Genomic DNA, 19,590 nt, shown 5'->3' on the forward strand with positions numbered 1-19,590 from the left:
GAGCAGTGTTCATGGGCTGCAGGTGGTGCAGTGCATGGTTAATCTCTGAAACAAGATCTGTGCCAAATGGCATGACTTTACACCATGACTTTATAGCATGACATTTCACACTTTTCTCTTTACAGAGCTAAAGCTTTTCTTGCATTTCAGTTGCATTTTTAGGAGTTTAAGTTGTTAGGGATTTTGGCAAGAGAGCTGGCTGATGGTAAGACACCTGAAGGTTTACTAAAGGTTGCCTGAAAAACAGTTGTTGAGCGTGGTTACTGAAAATATTTTCTTCCAAAAATATTTAACTTGGGTGGTCACAGTGAGGACTTTCAGCCTCTTGTGCCTGGATTGGGGACAGCATTGGATTTGTTTACAGCTGAAGCTGCTGTCAGCTGCAGAACCTGCATAGAAGACTTTTCAGGAGGGGTGGTTGATTTTTGTTGATCTTTAAAAAATTGTAGAACTTTAATTATGCTTGATTCAAAACTGAAAATCATAACACGATCATTTAAGAACCACAAAAATGTTTGAGAAGTTATTAGAGGAAGGGGGTTTTGATGCAATACAGCAGGTATCTGGTGGATTTGAGTCCCATGTGATAGTTTGAAACTCTGTTAGCAATTGTAAGTCACCAGAAACCAAAGAACTAGAATAAAAATATTCACTTGCAACCTCTAACAGGAATTTTCTCTTAAGTTGTATATCTTTTTTTCAGTTTATTTAGTATAATTTAATATGAGTTTATAGTCCTCATTGTTTTCTCAGCAGCTCAGACTCGCAGCATTCTCCATCTGCCAGTGCACAGTGAGCACTGGCCGTGCCCTCAGCCTCAGGAGCTGCACCCCAGCACAGCCTGGCAGGGCGTGCAGGGCACTGGGGCAGAGCTCAGGAGGCACCACAAACCCAGCACAGGCTGGAGACACTGCACTTGTGCCAGCCAGCACTGCTTGGGGCCACCTGCAGTGCCTGCCACCAGTTTGCTCTGGGAGCAGCCAGGTTCAAGCTGGCTGGGGTTTATCTGCAGGGGCTGTAAATCACAGCTGTGCACATACACGGGGGAAGATTTCCCGGAGTAAAGTGCACAAGCACAGCCACAGCACTCAGCATTAACAGGAGCATAAGAGATGTGCTAAACTAATTTCAAGACAGTGGGTCTTGTAAGCCACGGAGCTGTAAAGAGAGGTGTGAGCAGGAAGGGATCCGGAGCAATGGAGCACCTCTCCTGTGGAGACAGGCTGAGAGAGCTGGGCTGTTCAGCCTGGACAGGAGAGGGCTCTGGGGAGACCTTAGAGCTGGGCTGTTCAGCCTGGACAAGAGAAGGCTCTGGGGGGACATTAGAGCCCCTTGCAGTAGCCCAAGGCAGCCTACAGTAAAAACAGAGAGGGGCATTTGCCAAGGGCTTGCAGCAAGAGGACAATGTTGGGGGAATGGCTTCCAACCAGCTAAGGTAGGTTTAAATCAGATGGACAGAAGAAATTCCTCCCTCTGAGGGTGCTGAGGCTCTGGTACCCAGAGCTGCCCAGAGCAGCTGTGGCTGCCCCATCCCTGGCAGTGCCCAAGGCCAGCTTGGACACAAAGGTGTGTCCCTGCCCATGGCAGAGGTAACATGAGTAGAGCTCTGAGCTTTCTTCCAACCCAAACCATTCTGTCATCAGATCAGCTGATTCTTGGAAATGCTGTTTCTGACAACTGAGAATTCACATGATCTGAAATTGCAAAACTGGGGCAATAGCTACTGAGTCAGAAAAAAGCAAAGAAAAGCAAAGAAAAGCAAAGAAAAGCAAAGAAAAGCAAAGCAAAGCAAAGCAAAGAAAAGAAAAGAAAAGAAAAGAAAAGAAAAGAAAAGAAAAGAAAAGAAAAGAAAAGAAAAGAAAAGAAAAGAAAAAGGCAGAGCCAAATACCTGCATAAAACCAACACAACCTCTTAGTTAATGTGAGCAGAAAAATCTCTACTCAGCTAGTCTGTTCTTTCCTTTTCACATCATCCTTCAATTATGGATGTGAAATGTCTTGAAAGAAATCCTCTGGATTTTCCAGAGGCATTAGATATAGAGTTACCACCCAAATACCACCCTTTAATATTGCTCCCACTTGACAAAAGCTGATCATTCATCTCTTCATTCTTGTTACTGCATTGTAACACTATGCCAACATCCCTGAACACACAGAACTGAGTGACAGGTGTCTCCTGCACCCTGCAGGAAAAGCTGGGATTTTTCTAGTATTGGTGTTTTAGTCAGAAAATACACTTCTCTGAGATGACTCCACTTTTACTTCAGTCCAAGTACACTTGCAGGGGTGTAGGTCTGGTCTTGGCTGGATTGTGTTTCCCACGCGGAGATCTTACTACCAAAAGGAAGCAAATGTAAGAAAGCAGAGCCGAGGTGCCCTGCAGGAGTGTGCAGTGCAGGTGAGCAAAGCCTGCCCTGGGGCCGCAGCCGGAGGTGCTCCCGGGAACGCGAGGCTGTTTCCGAGGCATTTGGGGCCCGCAGTGCCCGGGGTTCTGGGAATCCCCTTGCAAAGGAGCCGTGGGGAGGCAGCGGGAGCCCCGTGGGCCAGGAGGGCTCCCCGCTCCCGGCCGAGCCCGGCAGTGCCGGCCTGGCTCGCAGCCCGAGCACTCCCTCGCCTCGCCCGTGTTTGCCTTGCGTAAGGTGGCCCAGGCCGAGCCTATAAAGGCCCGGCCTGCGGGCTCGGTGCCAGTGGCACCATGGCAGCTGCGAGGGACACGGCGCTGCTGGCCTGCATCCTCTTCCTCGGGGGCACGGCGCTGGTGGCCACAGGTGAACACCGGGGCTACTGCCCTCGGGGCCGGTAGGGCAGGGATGGGCACCTGCAGCTGCCTCCCGGGGCCAGCCGAGAGCAGGGCTCAAACCCTGGGCAGGATGGGCTCAAACCCTGGGCAGGGATGGGCTCACACCCTGGGCAGGGATGGGCACGAACCCTGGGCAGGGGTGGGCACAAACCCTGAGCTGAACTGGGGACAAACCCTGAGCTGAGCTGGGGACAAACCCTGGGCTGAGCTGGGCTCACAAACTGAGCTGCATTAGCAAAAAGTTCATTTATGTTTTTAATCTTTTTTCAGTCATTTGCTTTACTTCCCTTCTTTGCAAAGAGCAAAGTCAAATCCCTATTCAAAATCTTGCTGGCGGAGGCCGAACACCCACAGTACCACATCTGTATTTGATGTTACAACTTTCCCACAGATCTTAAAATGGGTTTTTATCTAACAACCCAGGGAAAAAAAAAAATTAGGACCTATATGCAACCACTAATGAGTGTGTGATAAGACAATATATATTATATGCCTGAAGGAAATGGATATACAGACCAATCAAAATATGAAGGCTGAAATAATGTCAGCTATACTGATCTAATAAGGGTATAATAGAAAGTGCGTTAGAATAAATAAGTAAATCTAAATTTAAATTACATTAAACTATAATTTAAATGAGTAAACACTAGTAGTCAAATTAGTAAACTAATGAGTAAAATAAAATAGCAGATTAGAATAGAGTACTGTTAGAGCTGATGAGAGTTTGTTGAAGCTTTATGTACAAAACCTACTAGTTTAAGTGAACAGAAGCTGTATATTTAAGTAGCAAATCTAGCAATTACTTACAAACAGAGCAATGGTGTGATTCTTTGCTGCTGTCCCACAGAACAACCAGAAGCAGAGACCAAATACGGGAGAGTGCGAGGGTTCCAATTCAAAGTGGACACAGCTGACAGGACTGTAAATGTCTTTTTGGGACTTCCTTTTGCTAAGCCTCCAGTTGGATCACTGAGGTTTTCTGAACCCCAGCCACCTGAGCCATGGGAAGGTGTCAGAGATGCCACTTCCTACCCACCAATGTAAGGCAATGATCAAACCACTGAACCTTTCATGATGTTAAACTCTGTGCACTTCCATGACACTGATGTGCACACAGGGCCATCCACAAAGACAAATTCCTTGGTGCCCCCTCGTTGCACCTGCAGCTTTCCAGTGGCTGCATTTCTAAAGACACTCTGGGAGCTGCTCTTTACCAAAAGCTGCTGTTTGATGGGCATCAGTGATGAGCTGAGATGGAGCAGCACTTACAGACAATGCTCTGGCTCGGGAGCACTTGGCCATCACTTACCAATCACTCTAAACCTTTGGAGCAGAGACAGAAAGGAGCTGAGGAAGTGCTGGAATACAACATTGGGGGGAAATGCTGAGTCAAGTGCTTAAAAGGACACACAAGAAATGCACAGTAATTCCAATCTACCTTATCAATGTCTCACTCCCCTTGTCCTGCTGCCCTTGTTTAGTGTCTCAAGCCTCATATCTACCATTGCAACATCAAAAGCTATTGGAGATGTGAAATGATTCATTTAAAATTTCATATGGATTTCACATACCAATCTAAACATGTGAAAGAGATCAGTTTCTGGTTGGCACTTCATTGTGGAAGTACAAAAAAAGCTTCTCTTCACGGCTTTCAGGTGTTTAGTGAATTTTTTTTTTGGTGAATTCTCTTGCCTGTTTCTTTTTCATTTATTCAGGTGTCTACAGGACCAAGTACAAGGACAGTATTTTTCAGACATGATTACCAACAGAAAAGAGAAAGTTCCTCTGCAAGTGTCTGAGGATTGCTTGTACCTAAATGTGTACTCACCCGTTTCTACAGGAAAAAAGGAGAAGCTGCCTGTAAGCAAAATCCTTATAACACCTTGAGCAAAATTATCTGACAGGAAACCTTCAACCTCTGCCATGAGCCAACATGCAGGGGCACTTTTGTAGTGATGAACAACTCACACGCTTTGTCCCAGCAAATATTAGCTGAAATTGAAAAGCGACACAAAATCTTATTATACAAGTAAAATTGTATTGGCATTGAGCTAAGCAGTGCTTGATTTAATCTAAATGCCCTGTCCAAGGTCACAGGGCACAGACACAGCGTAGGCAGTTAACAAAATCAGTGCCATTTTCCAGCCCTGCAGGCCTTAGATATGAAAGATTTCTACAATTTCTGAAATGTATTCTGACAGAATCAGGAGTGAAATTGCACAAAATGTTATATCTTGGGCTATTTTTAGTTTTTGTCACTGGGGGCTCTTACCTCTGCTGGGTTGATCCTGTTTTCCTTTTTCCAGGTCTTAGTATGGATTCATGGAGGTGGATTAGTTTTTGGAGCAGGTTCATCATATGATGGCTCAGCATTAGCAGCCTTTGACAACGTGGTGGTTGTAACAATTCAGTACAGACTAGGTATTGCTGGATATTTTAGGTAAGTGGGTTGATCTCCATCTTTCCCATGTGACTTCCGAAAGGATGTGTGCAAAGCCTTTGTAAAGAGAAGTGCAGAAGACTTGCTCATGCAAAGAAACCTTTGTGAACTGCACCTGTAAGTGCTGGGGACAATTCCCAGTCCCAAGGCATCTTCCAGATCTGTTCTTGTGGGGCTGCTGCTCCAATCTCAGGGCTTCACGAGCCATCCATTTGTCAGTCGTGGAGGGAAGTTCTGTGTAGAGAATGGCAGATGATTTCTCACACCACAGATTGTATTTTCCTCTGCCTCTTTGCTTGCATTGAGCATTTGAACAAATCTGTTCTCTCCCTGCAGCACTGGTGATGAGCATGCCCGAGGTAACTGGGGATATTTTGACCAAGTGGCTGCTCTTCGGTGGATTCAGGAAAATATCATGCATTTTGGAGGAGATCCAGGATCTGTCACTATCTTTGGAGAATCTGCAGGGGGAATCAGTGTTTCCGCTCTTGTAAGTTCACTGTAATATTGAATTGTAATTCCTGTGGGGAAGAACCCCTCCATCCATTTTCAGTATCTGCATGGGAAGTCAGCGAGAGAAAAGGGACGGTGTTACAGTGACACGTCACCTGGGTCTTTGATACAGCAACAAGGCAAAATAACACAGATTGTGTTGATAAAAATGAGTCATTTTCATACTCAAAGGTTGTAGTTAAGTAACAGAATGTTATTACTCATCTGCTGAATTAAATTCTAGTTGGTTTGGGTGTTTTTTTCAATGTAAAAACTCCCAAAGTCTAATCTCATGAGAAGAGTCCTTTAGGAGGAGTCGTGGACTCTTGCCCATTTTCTGTTTGCTTTGACAGCCACTTGTGCAAAGGGATTGAGGTGAATAGTTCTGGCAGCTGATGCAGCCCTGCAGTTTGTGACCCTGTGATTGTGTAAAATCTTTACTCCAGCACGGAGCACATTGGCCGTGACGCTCCCCTTCTCCAGCCCCTCCACTTTGGTGCAGATCACACGGCCCAGCCGGGCTTCATTGTACATGGCACACACATCGCTGTTTCCTCTGGCCAAAAGCTCTTTCCTGCCCTTCTGCAGCAGAGCCAGAGAGCCTTGGGCACATTCCATCGGTACCTGCCCTGCAGTGTGGTGCTGGGAGGCACCGGGAGCAAAGTGCAGAGGGAGGGGAAAGGCCCTGAACTCCCCATCCCTGCCAGTGCTGCCAAAGCCCTTTGCACAGCTGGACTATGGTCAGAGGCTACACAAGGACACTCTTGCCACATGGGCTTTCAAAATGCTCCAAATGGCCACTGCTGATACTGAAATCCAAAATCCCTGGGGAGAGCACAGTGCTTGTCATGCTTGTCCTTGCTTTTCCACAGGTCTTATCTCCCCTGGCCAAGGGCTTGTTCCACAAGGCCATTTCAGAGAGTGGCACTGCAGCCCTGGGCTTGTTCACTGACCAGCCTAAGGAGGATGCACAAGTGGGTATTTGTGATAATTTTTATTCCTTTTTCCAGACAGTTCTGCATACCTTAAACTGTTCAGTCCAAAATATTGAATCATCCGAATTCACATTTCTTGTGAATCAAAGCAGTCATTAAAGACTGTATTTCTGTGTGCAAATAGTGTAATGATGTGTTGCTTTTCAAACGCCCAAATATCCACCAAGAGAGAAGAATAAAATGTAAAGGAATACTGTAACATGTAGTGTCTTCAAGAAAATCAAGTCACACTTTTTGGCTGGAAAATGGTATCAGACTCTGAATGCTCTTCCCCTCCTGTCTGATGCCTGTAGTCTGCCAATAAGCAAGACTTTATTCAGGTTTTGTTTTAATTTGAGAACTAAGGGCTTCCACCTCTTTCTTTTCCCTTCAACTGCAAGGAACAATTTCCAGAAGCTGGAAGCTGGGACATAGAAGAGACAGCTTTCTCTAATGACAGCTCTTGCTCCAGCCAAAAAGACATCACCAAGAGTGGTGGAATGTGCTCTCTGTTGCCCTGTAGATGGTTTATTCTCTAACTCCTTTATGTCACCCAGCCTTCTCAGCCCAGCCTGTTATTTACCAGAATTGTCTCAGAATAGTTCTGTATCAAAAAAAAAAAAAAAAAAAAAAAATGGAGGCAGAGGTTTTCCCCTTTTCCCCTAGCCCATGGTGGGAAGGACTGTGAGGGTCTCTAGTGCCCTCCCTCTGGAGCTGGGACAAGCCAGGCTCCAGCATCCTTTGTGCAGGAGCTTTGGCTGCTCCTGCTGGACTCGGTGTCTCGTAGAGCCAGACAGAGGAAACGTGTCCAAAACTGTTTGTTCTCACTGCTTGCAGAAAATTGCTGCTGTCTCTGGCTGTGACAAATCCAGTTCAGCTGCAATGGTTGAATGCTTGAGAGGAAAAACAGAAGAAGAACTTATACAGATAACGCTGAAAATGGTAAGTGAAATAATTCTTCTTGCATTTCAGTGACACCTGAGACTTTTTTCTTGGTGGGATGTAATATTAGGAGAAGCTGAAGTGGATGTAAAATCTGACGTTCTTGACTTTTTCAGGACATGTCAGCACTGCAGATCTGCAATGACACCTCGCCTGAAAAGTGGAAACAGGTTCCTACCCTTCCATTCTGCTGCACTTGGAGCTACCTGTGGTTTGCTGCCGTGCTCAACCAGGGCATGGAAAAGAAAATGGCTCAGATGATTCTGGAGAACCTGAAAATCAAACCATATATTATGACCTACTTAAAAGTTCTTATCACAATGCCTATGTGAACTTCAACACTGAAATGGTTTTTCCCCACTGTTCCACACATCCATGGCCATATTGAACTAAGAAAAGATGTAAATTCAGCATAATTGACTTCTGCTCCACAAACATAAGAAATATCTTCACAGAGTCTTCTGCCTAGTGCAGAAAATCAGTCAGAAAAAAATTCAAGATGGCTTGGATGCCATTACATTTTGTGTTTGAATTTGGCTTCACTTTGGAATTGCAGTAAAAATCTGAACTTTCTTTAGAGGCAAATAGAATGTTTTAATGAAGCTTTCTTTTTTCCCTTTTTGTTCAGGATTTCTTTTTCATCAGTGCATGTGCAGATGGTGTATTTTTTCCAAAGAGTCCCAGGGAATTACTATCTGAAAAATCAATCAATGAGGTCCCATACATCATAGGAGTAAATAACTGGGAATTTGGATGGGTACTTCCTACGGTAAGAGACGTAAAATGTTGATATTTAAACACCATTTTGTCAATAGAAGGTTTTTAACTCAGCATGATTCTCTGTATCACACAGATGATGAAATATCCTCCTTTCGCTGATGGTCTGGATAAAGATGTCGCACGTCAAATTTTACAGAGCAACTTGGCATTATTCATTAAGGTAAGAGACCAGTTTCAGAATAACCCAGTGCTGCTGCTTGGCTGGTCGGGCTGGTTTTGCCCCTGGTGGAACACACTTCACAGGGAAATGCCATTGTGCTGGACAGCTCCCTGAATTGGGGCAGAAACGGGCACAGATGTGCTGCATTCCTGTTACCTCTAGTGGCTGGAAATACTCTCTACATTTCCAGCCTGAATGCCCCTCTTCTTCAAAAGGAGTTCAGTGGGAATGCAGGAGTGATGCAGGTACCTAAACAGGGTCTCTTGGGACATCTCAGATACCCCCAGGTTATGCAAACGTGCAGAGTACCAGCAGGTCTGGCAGGAGACCTATGGGACACAACCTCCTAAAGCAGAAGCTGGGCACTGGAAAGGAAAGCCCGAGAGGTTTGGGGTGCACTGACACCTTTGTTCAGGTTTCTTGAGGTTTTGCTTCCCTGTAATTTCCAAATCTCTTGGCTTTGTGGTGCCTTTGTGCTCTCCTGAAACTACTCCGTAGAAAAGTACAGAATAAGAGGTAAGAATTAAGGACTCTAGAAGCAGGGCCAGTACCTGCAAGGGATCATTCAATGACACAAACATCCACCATGGACGTGGAAATGCAGAGCCCAGGCTTGTTCTGAACGGGAGAAATTACAGTCCTCTACAGCAATCAATGGATTTTATGAGATCCAGCTGGATTTCTGTGCTCTTGTGAAGGTGTTTCCACAGAAGAGAGAACAGTCAGCATCACTGACTGCTGTTTATCTAAAGGTGGTTGATCCTTTGATCTTGCATCCCTCTTTTCCCCGAGATCTCCTGGATCCATAGCTGTGGAACTCCAATCTGAGCTCCGAGCCACACTCTGACACAGCTGAGGATTTTCTCTGGAAGCTGTTGTTGAGGATTAGCCAGGGACGTGCAGAGGCCACACTCACTGAGGGCTGTTGCTCCTTAGAATATTCACCATCGTTATAATCTTTTTTATTGCTGTTTCAGGGCCTTACGTCCGAAGTTGTTGACAGAGTGTACAAGGAGTACATGGGGGCTGCAGAAAGCCCTGCTCAGGTCCGAGATGGCCTCCTGGATGCAATGGGAGATGTCTACTTTGTCAGCTCAGCTGTGGAAGTGGCCAGATACCACAGAGGTAACCCAGCAGCTTCAGAACAGCTGTAGAATTCTGTCTGGGGGCGGTGTGGACAGTGTGCAGCACTTTTCACTATCCAGAGAACTGGTAGTGTTTTCAGTTAACCAAAACAGTTTTTAATGAACGTTTTTCATCCTTGGAGCAGGTATTTTCAGCTCTCAAACCAGCACTTTTCTGTATCCTCTAGATGCTGGCAACCCAGTGTACTTTTATGAATTCCAACATCGGCCGAGTTCAGTGGAAGGTTTGGTACCAGAGTTTGTAAAAGCAGATCATGGAGCTGAGATTGCCTTTGTCTTTGGAAAGCCATTCTTAGCTGGTGATGTACCCATATTTACTCCATATTCCTTTTAGAACCTCATTATTTTCCATTTCAATTCCTCCAGGGCTCTAGTATGGAATTTCTCTCTTGTAAGCATCAAAAACATTATAGATATTATAAGCAGAACTTACATATCATAAGCATTATTATGAGCATAAGCATCTTCTGTCTTCAGTAGCAGATACTTCTCATGACATCATTCATCTGCAAGTCTATCCTATAAAAACCTCCAACAGCTCAGGGCAACCAGGAGAAGTGTTGCAATTGACAGAGCTGACACTCATTATTTACTTTCTACCATGGCCCTTTCATCTCTCCCTTTGCAGGAGGTGCTACAAAAGAAGAAAATGAACTTAGCAGAACTGTTATGAGATACTGGACCAACTTTGCTAAAAATGGGTGAGAATCACAGTGCTAATTACAGCTCAAGTTCAGTCTGTGCTGCCCAGAACACACGTACCTGCCTGAAGCAGTACTTATATGGTGGTTCCTAGAAAGTTGGCAGAGTTCAAGATAAGCCTTGAAACAATTTCTCTTCCTAATGGTCTTTTCAAAGAACCTGCAGACACGAGGAAATAAAAAATCAAAGGGCAGTTACTCCATCTGCAATGGAGTTTTAGATCTAAAATTAATGGCAGCTTTCACACTTTTGCTGTTCCACTGATGAGCCTTTTCATAAAATACTGTCCCTTTATTCAGGTACCAGAATCCCATCATCTGGGCTCAGCTGTGTGTTTTCTGAAATGCTCTGAGCCTGAGCAGTCAGAGAGCAATGGATTGGCAAACGGAGAGCTAACTTTTGCTTCTATTATTTCCAGAAATCCCAACGGAGAGGGCTTGGTCCATTGGCCTCAGTATGACCTGGAGGAAAAATACCTGGGAATAGACGTGGAGCAAAAGGCAGCAGAGAAACTGAAAGAACACAGAGTGGAGTTTTGGGCACAGCTCATGAAACAAAGTCAGACTGGACGGAGAAAACACACAGATTTATAAGAGCCGTGGAGGGTACAGTTTGCTTTTTAAAGCCAAAGGAAAGTCAAACAAAATGAGTTTGGCAGCATACAGAGTAATAATCACCTTCTAACTCACTGTTGTGTAATCTGCTGTCCTAATCACAGTGAAGGGAGAGAAACAAGGCCCATTCCGCATGTTTGTCAGACTGAAAATCACTATTTAATGAAGCAGGAAGAAAAGAAAACCCCACCATCTTTCCAGGTCCAGACAGACCATGGCACCTACTCAGTGCATACCAAAACTGAATACTGAGGTGGGAATGGGCAAATGAACTGAAATCTCTAAGAAATGATCTCTACAGAGTATACCATAAGTGTCAGACTATGTTATATGCTTCTTCCCTTCTTCTTTCAGAAGAGCCTGGTCAGTTGTCCTTCCTAGAGACTCCTTCTGCTTTCCTTAACTGGAAATAGCTTGTAGGCAGCAGAGCATCCCTCACACTAGGTCTGTGAGGTGGGCTTGACATCTCAAAGAAGAGGGCAGAAAACCTCTACTTGTTTTATTGGTTTGTGAATTGTTATGATTAAATGTTGCTTTGATTTTTTTGGAACTTCCTTTTCTTTCACGTAAATGACCCATGCTGATTCCGAGAGGTCAAGTCACAGGCGAGTGGCCAGAAACCTGCCCAGTTCCTTCTTCCACCTAAATGGTTTCAGGTATGAACCTTTTCAGGTGTATGAACCTAAATGGTTTCAGGTATGAACCTTTTCAGGTGTCTGTGCGGGACCTGAGGCTTAAGGCTTTTTCACAAACTCTTCTGGGGTTTGACTGTGTGTCCTTCAACCCTTCCTGGCAAATGCCCAGTCCAGTGGCTGCAGGTGGACGCAGGGCTGGCAGGACAGATGCCCACTGAGGCAAAGGCTGGTGGTGCTCCCTGCATGTTGTTGGCCCAGCACCACCAGAGAGAAGATGTGCTGACAGGCAGAGTGTGCACCCCCAGCCTCACACAGCTGGGAAGGGGTCAGGGCACACAGGGAGGGAAGTGGCTTTTTTGCCAAGTTACATGGCAAGCAGGATACAAATGAACAAGAAGGGAATCCAGGAAGCCAGGAGAGCCCTCCTCATGACCATAAACAAACAAACAGCCCTACTCCAACTGCCCCTTTAACTGGTGCCCAGCTCCCACATCCCACAGCACCCAGCGGGCTCTCACAGTGACAGCCCAAGCTCCTGCTGCAGGTGTTGACCCTTTGTAAGTGTCTCCTTCTTCCTCCTCACCTCTGGCTTCACTTGCTTTGCACACCTGTGGATCTCAAACAGTGCCATCTGCACTTCCTGGCCACCCCCTTTTCTGCATTTTTTCATAACTTGTGAAAAACATCTGTTGTGGCAATTAGTAACAGCTAATTGCAGCAACCACACTGCCAGTTCTGTCACACATTTCTTACCCCTTCCCCTGTTTTGGTCTGACACAGCCTGTACGTCCATTAGTCGTGTGTTTGTTGAATCCATGTGTCTGTCCTTCTACATTCACAAAACTCATTGTCCTAGCAAGACAGAAGAAATCTGTGTCTTTGGGAATGCAAAACCAGAAGCATAGCTCCTGGGTAGAAGGGAGGTCTTTTGTTAGGCACACACGATTACAAAGTAGTTTCTGACTGCGTGAGGGGAAGTGTTCTGTCCATCTCTGGATTTCAAACCCCAAATATACAGGCTGGTACACTGTCAAACAGCTGAGAAAGGACTAAAACCACGGCCACAGTGAATAGCTACATGTAAGCGGCACGTACTTACGTTATGTTCCAAACCTCCTTTTTTTTCATAGCTTTACTATTCGTGGTCACTTGGTTCAGATTCCCAGCTGCAACTACAGTTGAAGAAGTTGTTAGCAGTATATTTACTGATACTATTCAGCAAGAACTGCTGCTGTTCTGTTTTTCACATGCTGTCAATAAAAGCCTTAATCTTTTTTTGAAGTTTATTAATTATCCATAATTACTATCATTGCCTTTCCAAGGTGGTCAGTAGGTATGTTTGTTCTGTGCCAGTCCTGCTTCTCAGATCATCTTGCTGCTAAGTGTGAAATATGAAAATTTTTATTAAGATAGAATGTTCTTTCCTGTTTGATCTTTGTAAATTGCAAACCTGATCAACACGGAGGGAGATTTAATCTGTGAAACAGAGCAGCCAACAAGCTCTTAGTGATGTGCAGCTGTTAGAAACACAAATTCCTGGTCATCAGAACTGCCTTGTTAAGGTTTGGGGCTGGACATGTTCCAATGATCTCGGCCCCACGGGAGGTTAACAGAGCTCGGGAGAAGGATTTCCACCGATACACGAGGAATGCAGAATTCAGCGGCCACGAGGACAAGGAAGGAACAACCCAAGGCAACTCAGTAACTGTGGAATCGGCTCCGAGTGGGTAAAGGGGAATTGCGGCAGGGGCAGGTCAGGAGCACCAGCTCCTGGAGCAGCACTCAGGAAAGCAGCGAGCCAAGGGAGGAGAAAGAGAGAGCGTGGCAGTGATTAGCAGGAGAAGCGAGGCACTCATTAACCACTAGAAGAGAGAATACTAATTAATAGGGGAACTACGTACCTTGTAACCAATGCACATTAATGTCTTTGTTTGCTAAAAGGTGTAAAGGGTAGAAAGTTTGGCCGATCGCGCTGCTCGCTTCGTGGATTTGCCACCCAGTGCCTTTCAGCGCAGAAGCGTGGGTGAATCGGTGCCGGGACTGGGCAGGGAAGGGCCGGTCCGGGGCCAGCCCCCTGTCCGCAGCTCGGGGCTCTGCGCCGGGCCGGGCCGGCAGCGGGGACGGAGCCGCCCTGAGGGAACGCCCGGCCCGCGGGCGCGCGCACGGCGGGTCGGCGGGCGCGCGCACGGCGGCGGGGCCATGGCGGGCGGGCCGCCCGTGCTGCTGGGGCTGCGCGACGCCGCCATGGCGGGGCCGAGCCCGGCCGGGCCGCTCCCCGCGTGGGCCACCAACAAGCTGGGCGGCACCGCGGTAGGGCCGGGGCTGGGCTGGGCTGGGCTGGGCTGGCGGGGCCCGGCCGGGGCGCGGGGCCGCCGCGGCCGGGCCTGAGCGGAGGTGTCGGTGTTGCAGGACTGGGTGCCGGCCGTGCGGGCGGGCCCGCCGCGGTGCGCGCGGTGCGGGCGGGCGCTGCTGCTGCTGGTGCAGGTGTACTGCCCGCTGGAGCGCGGCCCCGCGCACCGCGCGCTCCACGTGTTCGCCTGCGCCGCGCCGCGCTGCTGGGGAGCCGCCCGCAGGTGAGCGCGGGCCGCGGGGCCGGCCGCTTGTCGCTGTTCTCGTTGTTACTGGCGCTATTGCTTTGTTATTGCGGTCGCTGTTATTCCTGCCGCTGGTCGGTTGTCCCCCTCACCCTGTGTTTCTCTTTGCCCGGCACGTGGAAGCTGGAAGGTGCTGCGCTCCCAGTACTCGCAGGCCCAGGATAAGCAAAGCCGAGCTCTCCGCGTCAGACAGGTACGGCTGAGCTCTGCCTGCCCGCGCTGGCCGGGGCTGCGGGGGGCGCTCCGCGGCGGAGCCGAGCAGAAGGAGCTGCACACCCTGCAAATCCTTGTTCAAATAACCGTGACCTTCCTCCAGAAGCTGCGCCCTGTGATGGTTTCCAGTCACGTTCTGTGCTTGTGTGGAGAAGTCGTGGGCGCGGAGGTTTTGTCGCTGCACGACGCCGTTTACTATAAGACAGTTAAATAGTGTTTAAGCTACTGTTTGTGATCTATGCCAGGCCGCTTTTTAAGGGGACATTGCAGTCCAGCTGTATGGCCAAAAGCGATAGTTTATGCAGTAGTTAGTTCAGCTGTCTAAACTTTGTTTTCCAGCTTCAGGTGGATTGGGCTATACTGTTTAGGTTTGGATTTTTAACCTGTTTTCTTTGTCTTCTCTTTTAAATTGATCTCTTTAAATTTAACATGAGCTTTTGAATTAATGTGACTCAATAATTATTAATATACTTGTGAGGAAAAACTGCGTGTTGGCTAAAGCAGGTTGGAAGAGTAGGGTGGCAACAAACTAGTGGAGGCGGGCAGGGAGGATTTATTCAGTTGGTGCATTTGCAGTGCGGAATCTTGGCCTGTGGTAAATGGGCTTTTACTCTGGTGTTATTGTTATTCCCTTCTGTGTTCTGCCCTTTGGGTGCAGAATTCCTGTTGGGTGCAGTAGCTGCTTCAGCTGGAGCTGCCCCTCAGCTAGCAGGGTCTGTGCCACAGCCAGGGCATGGCAGCAGGAGGCACGAGGGCACTCAATGGGCTGATGAATTCTTGCTCAGATTCTCCAGTATGAGGTGGTTTTGCCATAACTGCTGGTGTGGGAGGTGAACATCGGTGTGTTGGGAAGTACCACGATGAGGAGAGTAGGTGCCATAACACTGAGCATTAGGTTAAGGTCTCAGTTCTCCCATCTGTGAGAAGCTGAATTTGAAGTGCATCAGGGTGGCAGACCTTGGCAATGTTCTCTTCCCCCTTTCTTTTTTGATTCTCAGAAGCAAGAATCGAACTTTGCTGCAAAGGATTGGTGTGAAGATGCAGATGACTGGGGAGCCTGTGATGGAGCAGAGGCTCCTGCATGTGCCTCCCTGGAGCTGCTTGGCCTAAAGGAAGCTGTGAGCAGCGAGGTGGAGTGTGCATCCCAGCTCCAGCAGCTCCACCTGTCTGAGCCTGCCCATGGCCCAGGTGCCCAGGACACACATCCTGCAGCCAGTGAGGACATGGATGGCCCAGGTGCCCAGGACACACATCCTGCAGCCAGTGAGGACATGGATGGCCCAGGTGCCCAGGACACACATCCTGCAGCCAGTGAGGACATGGTGATGGCGATGGCTGGTTCAGCTCCTGTGTTCCAGCCCTTCTACATTAATGTTGTGGATGAGGAAGACTACATGGGTTTCCTTGATACAGATCATGCAGATAAGCTACTGAAGGAGTATCAGCAGAGAGAGTGTGTTGATTTGGAGCAGATGATGTCAGAAAGGTGAGAACAGGTCTGCGTTTCATGGTGAAACTGAAGGAATTGTGTGGTTTCCTGTATGCTGGCTGAGAATCCAGATGGGACTCTCACTAGACCTGAATGGTGAGAATTGTCTGGAAGCTCCTTTAGGAACCACTGGAGTGCTGTGCAGGAAGAACAGAGCAGTGCACCCAGGGCTGCCAAATCTGGAGTTACTCAAAGGTGGTTTTAGCTCAGCTGTTTCTGACTGACTGAGCAGTGTTCATGGGCTGCAGGTGGTGCAGTGCATGGTTAATCTCTGAAACAAGATCTGTGCCAAATGGCATGACTTTACATCATGACTTTATAGCATGACATTTCACACTTTTCTCTTTACAGAGCTAAAGCTTTTCTTGCATTTCAGTTGCATTTTTAGGAGTTTAAGTTGTTAGGGATTTTGGCAAGAGAGCTGGCTGATGGTAAGACACCTGAAGGTTTACTAAAGGTTGCCTGAAAAACAGTTGTTGAGCGTGGTTACTGAAAATATTTTCTTCCAAAAATATTTAACTTGGGTGGTCACAGTGAGGACTTTCAGCCTCTTGTGCCTGGACTGGGGACAGCACTGGATTTGTTTACAGCTGAAGCTGCTGTCAGCTGCAGAACCTGCATAGAAGACTTTTCAGGAGGGGTGGTTGATTTTTGTTGATCTTTATAAAATTGTAGAACTTTAATTATGCTTGATTCAAAACTGAAAATCATAACACGATCATTTAAGAACCACAAAAATGTTTGAGAAGTTATTAGAGGAAGGGGGTTTTGATGCAATACAGCAGGTATCTGGTGGATTTGAGTCCCATGTGATAGTTTGAAACTCTGTTAGCAATTGTAAGTCACCAGAAACCAAAGAACTAGAATAAAAATATTCACTTGCAACCTCTAACAGGAATTTTCTCTTAAGTTGTATATCTTTTTTCAGTTTATTTAGTATAATTTAATGTGAGTTTATAGTAGCCATTTCTTATTTAAAACATGTCATATTGAATACCTTACTGGACAGTTTGTTTCTTATTTTCATACAGTTTTGCAGGTGAAGATGGTAATGAAAAATATGAGAAGAGTGAAGTCAAAAACTGGGACCACACATTCCATAAATTCATGAAAAGAATATCTGTATGTCCTGAACAGATTTTAAGGTATGTGATAAACTGGTTGTAACAGAGAGATACAAATCATTGGCTTGGATGGCTGATACATCAGAATAATATCTTTATTTGGAAATATGTGTATGTTTTAATTCCTTAATTTAAAAAAAGCTGCTGTGGAGGCTGTCGCCATGTCTCTGGTCAGACTTCAGTCCCTGGTTGGGCTTTCTTCATACAAAGTTTAAGTAGATGAAAAGCCAAGCAGGATCAGAGACCATGGCTCTGGCTGTGGGAGACTTTAAACGTAAGACCTGATGAGGAGAGACCCTGAGTGTCTTTGAAGCCTCACTGAAATCCAGGCACAGAGGTTTCCAAGAGACAGCGTTGAGGTGGAAGTGTAACACAGTGCTGTGCTGTTGTGATAGATTTCCAAGGCTATCTGCACATCTGAAATTTTGTTATCTATTTGGAATTTCTAATGTCTGTCCTGCAAGGAATTTCTTGTTTTAAAGCCCCAGAGCTGTAGCTCATTGTGGACTCCCCTCAGCACCCAGGAGTCTTCAGGTCTTCTTGTAAATCTGCTGTTTTTCCTAGAGCAGAAGCAGGTGTAACCCCAGAGTAGCTGCTCTCCCTGAGAGAGGCATTGATTCTGGGTGGGATATAGTGAAGAGTAAATCATAAGTCATTCATAGTATCAGAAAATACAGGTTTTCATGGATCACACCAACTTTCCAGGGAGTCCAGTGCTGCCTGTCTGGTCAGGCTGTCTCAGTGTAGTGACAGGGCTTTGTTCACCAACATTTCAGTACCAGGTGGAACTAACTGGGCCCTTTTTGATGTGCAGTTAAAAGTCTGAGTAGCTGCTTAGGCAGAAATGAAACATGAGAAACTTTCATTCATTGTCAAAGATTGTACAGGGCATTTTCTAATGCAGAGTGCAAGTAGCATTTTCTGCCAGCCTTTCACTGGATCTGTCTCTGTGCAGTATTGAGCTCTTTGAATTTGCCATTCCTCTAAAACACCAGCTCTGGTGCTCCCTGGGCTGTCCCTGGTTACAATCTTTCCATAGCCTCCCTTTGCCCTCCCTGGGGACTGTCAGTGTGCTCTTCCATTCCCATTTCCCCTGCCTGCAGAGCACAGAATCTCCTGCTTGGCATTCAGTGGAAACCATCCTTGGCCTTTGTTTCCTGCTAGCTGTGAAGCTCTGATAGCTCTTACAAATTAACTGTCACTTCTGAGCCATAGCTGCAGTGGTTTTGAGACCAATTTGATATTAAATCTTGTTGAATTTTATCTTTTATTGCTGCTGTTTAGGATTCCATTCTTCAGGAATGTATAGTTTTCTTAATGAAATGATTCTGGTACAGCATATTTTGGAGGTATCCATTCAAAGCATTTGTCTCTTCTAAATCCAGCTTCTTCCTTAAGATTTTCCAAGCATTAACCTACCAAGTATTTCCCCCTCCCTGTCTTTATTATTTATTTCATGACTCCTTTGAAGCTTCTGACTCACAACCATGTTTTTACTTGAAGCAGGTTCAGAGATTTCAGCAACTCCTGAGCACTGTTGCCAACACGTAAGATTTCCTATCAAATTTAGATATTTAAAAATGATAATTTTCTCCTCCCTGTCTTCTCTCAGATACTCCTGGGGTGGCCAGCCTTTATTCATCACAAGTCCTCCAGCCAATCTGGACCAGGGCATTCCAGCCTGCAGTACCTGTGGAAGCAGCAGAGTGTTTGAGTTCCAGCTGATGCCCATGCTGGTCAGCATGCTCCAGAGTGACTCAGGTGCTTGGCGTGATTGAATCAGTATTTCTAGCAGTCTCCTTTTTGGGAAAGTGCAGTGAACTGCAATTTGGGTTGTTTCCAGCTACCCACACGTGCTTAACCACAGTTCAGAGAATGTGCTGTCTCCATTACAAATTCTAGTGAGCAAAGAGAGAACTCTTCTTCATGGAGACTCTGATTATAGCTTGAGTTGCTCACTAGTGAACTGTAATAACTGCAGTAGGGATAATTCCATGGCCATGGGAGTATTTGTCTTTATTGCCTCTTAAAGGAGGCCTTGGAAGATAATAAATGTTGTGAGATAAGATTGCAGACACTTAAAAATCCCTTTGAAAATTCTGATTTGGCTGCCTTTAAAATGTTTAACATTAGAAAATGCTGTTTACAGAGGAGACTGAATTAATTTGTGCAAAGACTCAAGTCTAGTGGTAAGCATTAGCCCCTGGTTATGTCACTTTTCATACCCTTATGTACCTCTGTTGCTTTGTTTTTAGATCTGTCAGTGGAATTTGGAACTGTTATAGTTTACACATGTGAGAGAAGCTGTTGGCCGACAAATCATCAAACCCCTCTTGAAGAATTTATTTTTGTACAAGAAGACCCGGATCAGAGATTATTTAAATAAATTGTATTTCTCTACGTAGATCAAAAGTCTGTTGGGGTGTTTTGGTTTCTTTTACTACAAGTGTGTAATTGCATAACAGAATTTTCCTCAGATGTGGTGA

At 46.2% G+C, this 19,590-nt stretch overlaps 2 protein-coding genes across 4 annotated transcripts; both read left to right on the top strand.

Moving 5' to 3' along the window:
- Positions 1–2,657: 2,657 nt before the first annotated feature.
- LOC119705595 (fatty acyl-CoA hydrolase precursor, medium chain-like) lies at positions 2,658–11,592 on the top strand. The gene is made up of 14 exons (XM_038148197.1): positions 2,658–2,768; positions 3,648–3,840; positions 4,516–4,660; positions 5,107–5,240; positions 5,577–5,730; positions 6,605–6,706; positions 7,544–7,648; positions 7,765–7,818; positions 8,277–8,417; positions 8,502–8,588; positions 9,566–9,713; positions 9,901–10,032; positions 10,362–10,434; positions 10,854–11,592. The coding sequence occupies exons 1-14, from the start codon at positions 2,696–2,698 to the stop codon at positions 11,026–11,028; spliced, it is 1,716 nt and encodes a 571-aa protein (XP_038004125.1). The 5' UTR covers positions 2,658–2,695; the 3' UTR covers positions 11,029–11,592.
- A 2,151-nt stretch (positions 11,593–13,743) lies between these two features.
- On the top strand, positions 13,744–19,519 carry PDCD2L (programmed cell death 2 like). 3 transcript variants are annotated; one of them, XM_038148200.1, is made up of 8 exons: positions 13,744–13,994; positions 14,094–14,257; positions 14,402–14,471; positions 15,490–15,762; positions 15,811–15,977; positions 17,012–17,125; positions 18,717–18,865; positions 19,360–19,519. In XM_038148200.1, exons 1-8 carry the CDS (start codon positions 13,884–13,886, stop codon positions 19,488–19,490), a joined length of 1,179 nt encoding a protein of 392 aa, XP_038004128.1. In that variant the 5' UTR covers positions 13,744–13,883; the 3' UTR covers positions 19,491–19,519. The 3 variants fall into 3 exon arrangements, with proteins under 3 accessions (XP_038004128.1, XP_038004127.1, XP_038004126.1); XM_038148199.1 differs by having other exon boundaries at positions 13,746–13,994; positions 15,490–15,679; positions 15,728–15,977; XM_038148198.1 differs by having other exon boundaries at positions 13,748–13,994; positions 15,490–15,977.
- Positions 19,520–19,590: the final 71 nt, after the last annotated feature.

This window comes from Motacilla alba, chromosome 11, assembly GCF_015832195.1.
Source record: "Motacilla alba alba isolate MOTALB_02 chromosome 11, Motacilla_alba_V1.0_pri, whole genome shotgun sequence".
Classification (NCBI taxonomy): domain Eukaryota; kingdom Metazoa; phylum Chordata; class Aves; order Passeriformes; family Motacillidae; genus Motacilla; species Motacilla alba.

Excerpts from the sequence above, each read along its gene's own strand:
- LOC119705595 (XM_038148197.1), top strand. The coding sequence starts at position 2,696 with ATGGCAGCTGCGAGGGACACGGCGCTGCTGGCCTGCATCCTCTTCCTC. Across the intron at positions 7,819-8,276 it reads CGCCTGAAAAGTGGAAACAG|GATTTCTTTTTCATCAGTGC; the intron begins GTTCCTACCCTT and ends CTTTTTGTTCAG. Across the intron at positions 8,589-9,565 it reads ACTTGGCATTATTCATTAAG|GGCCTTACGTCCGAAGTTGT; the intron begins GTAAGAGACCAG and ends TTGCTGTTTCAG.
- PDCD2L (XM_038148198.1), top strand. The coding sequence starts at position 13,884 with ATGGCGGGCGGGCCGCCCGTGCTGCTGGGGCTGCGCGACGCCGCCATG. Across the intron at positions 13,995-14,093 it reads ACAAGCTGGGCGGCACCGCG|GACTGGGTGCCGGCCGTGCG; the intron begins GTAGGGCCGGGG and ends TCGGTGTTGCAG. Across the intron at positions 14,472-15,489 it reads GAGCTCTCCGCGTCAGACAG|AAGCAAGAATCGAACTTTGC; the intron begins GTACGGCTGAGC and ends TTTGATTCTCAG.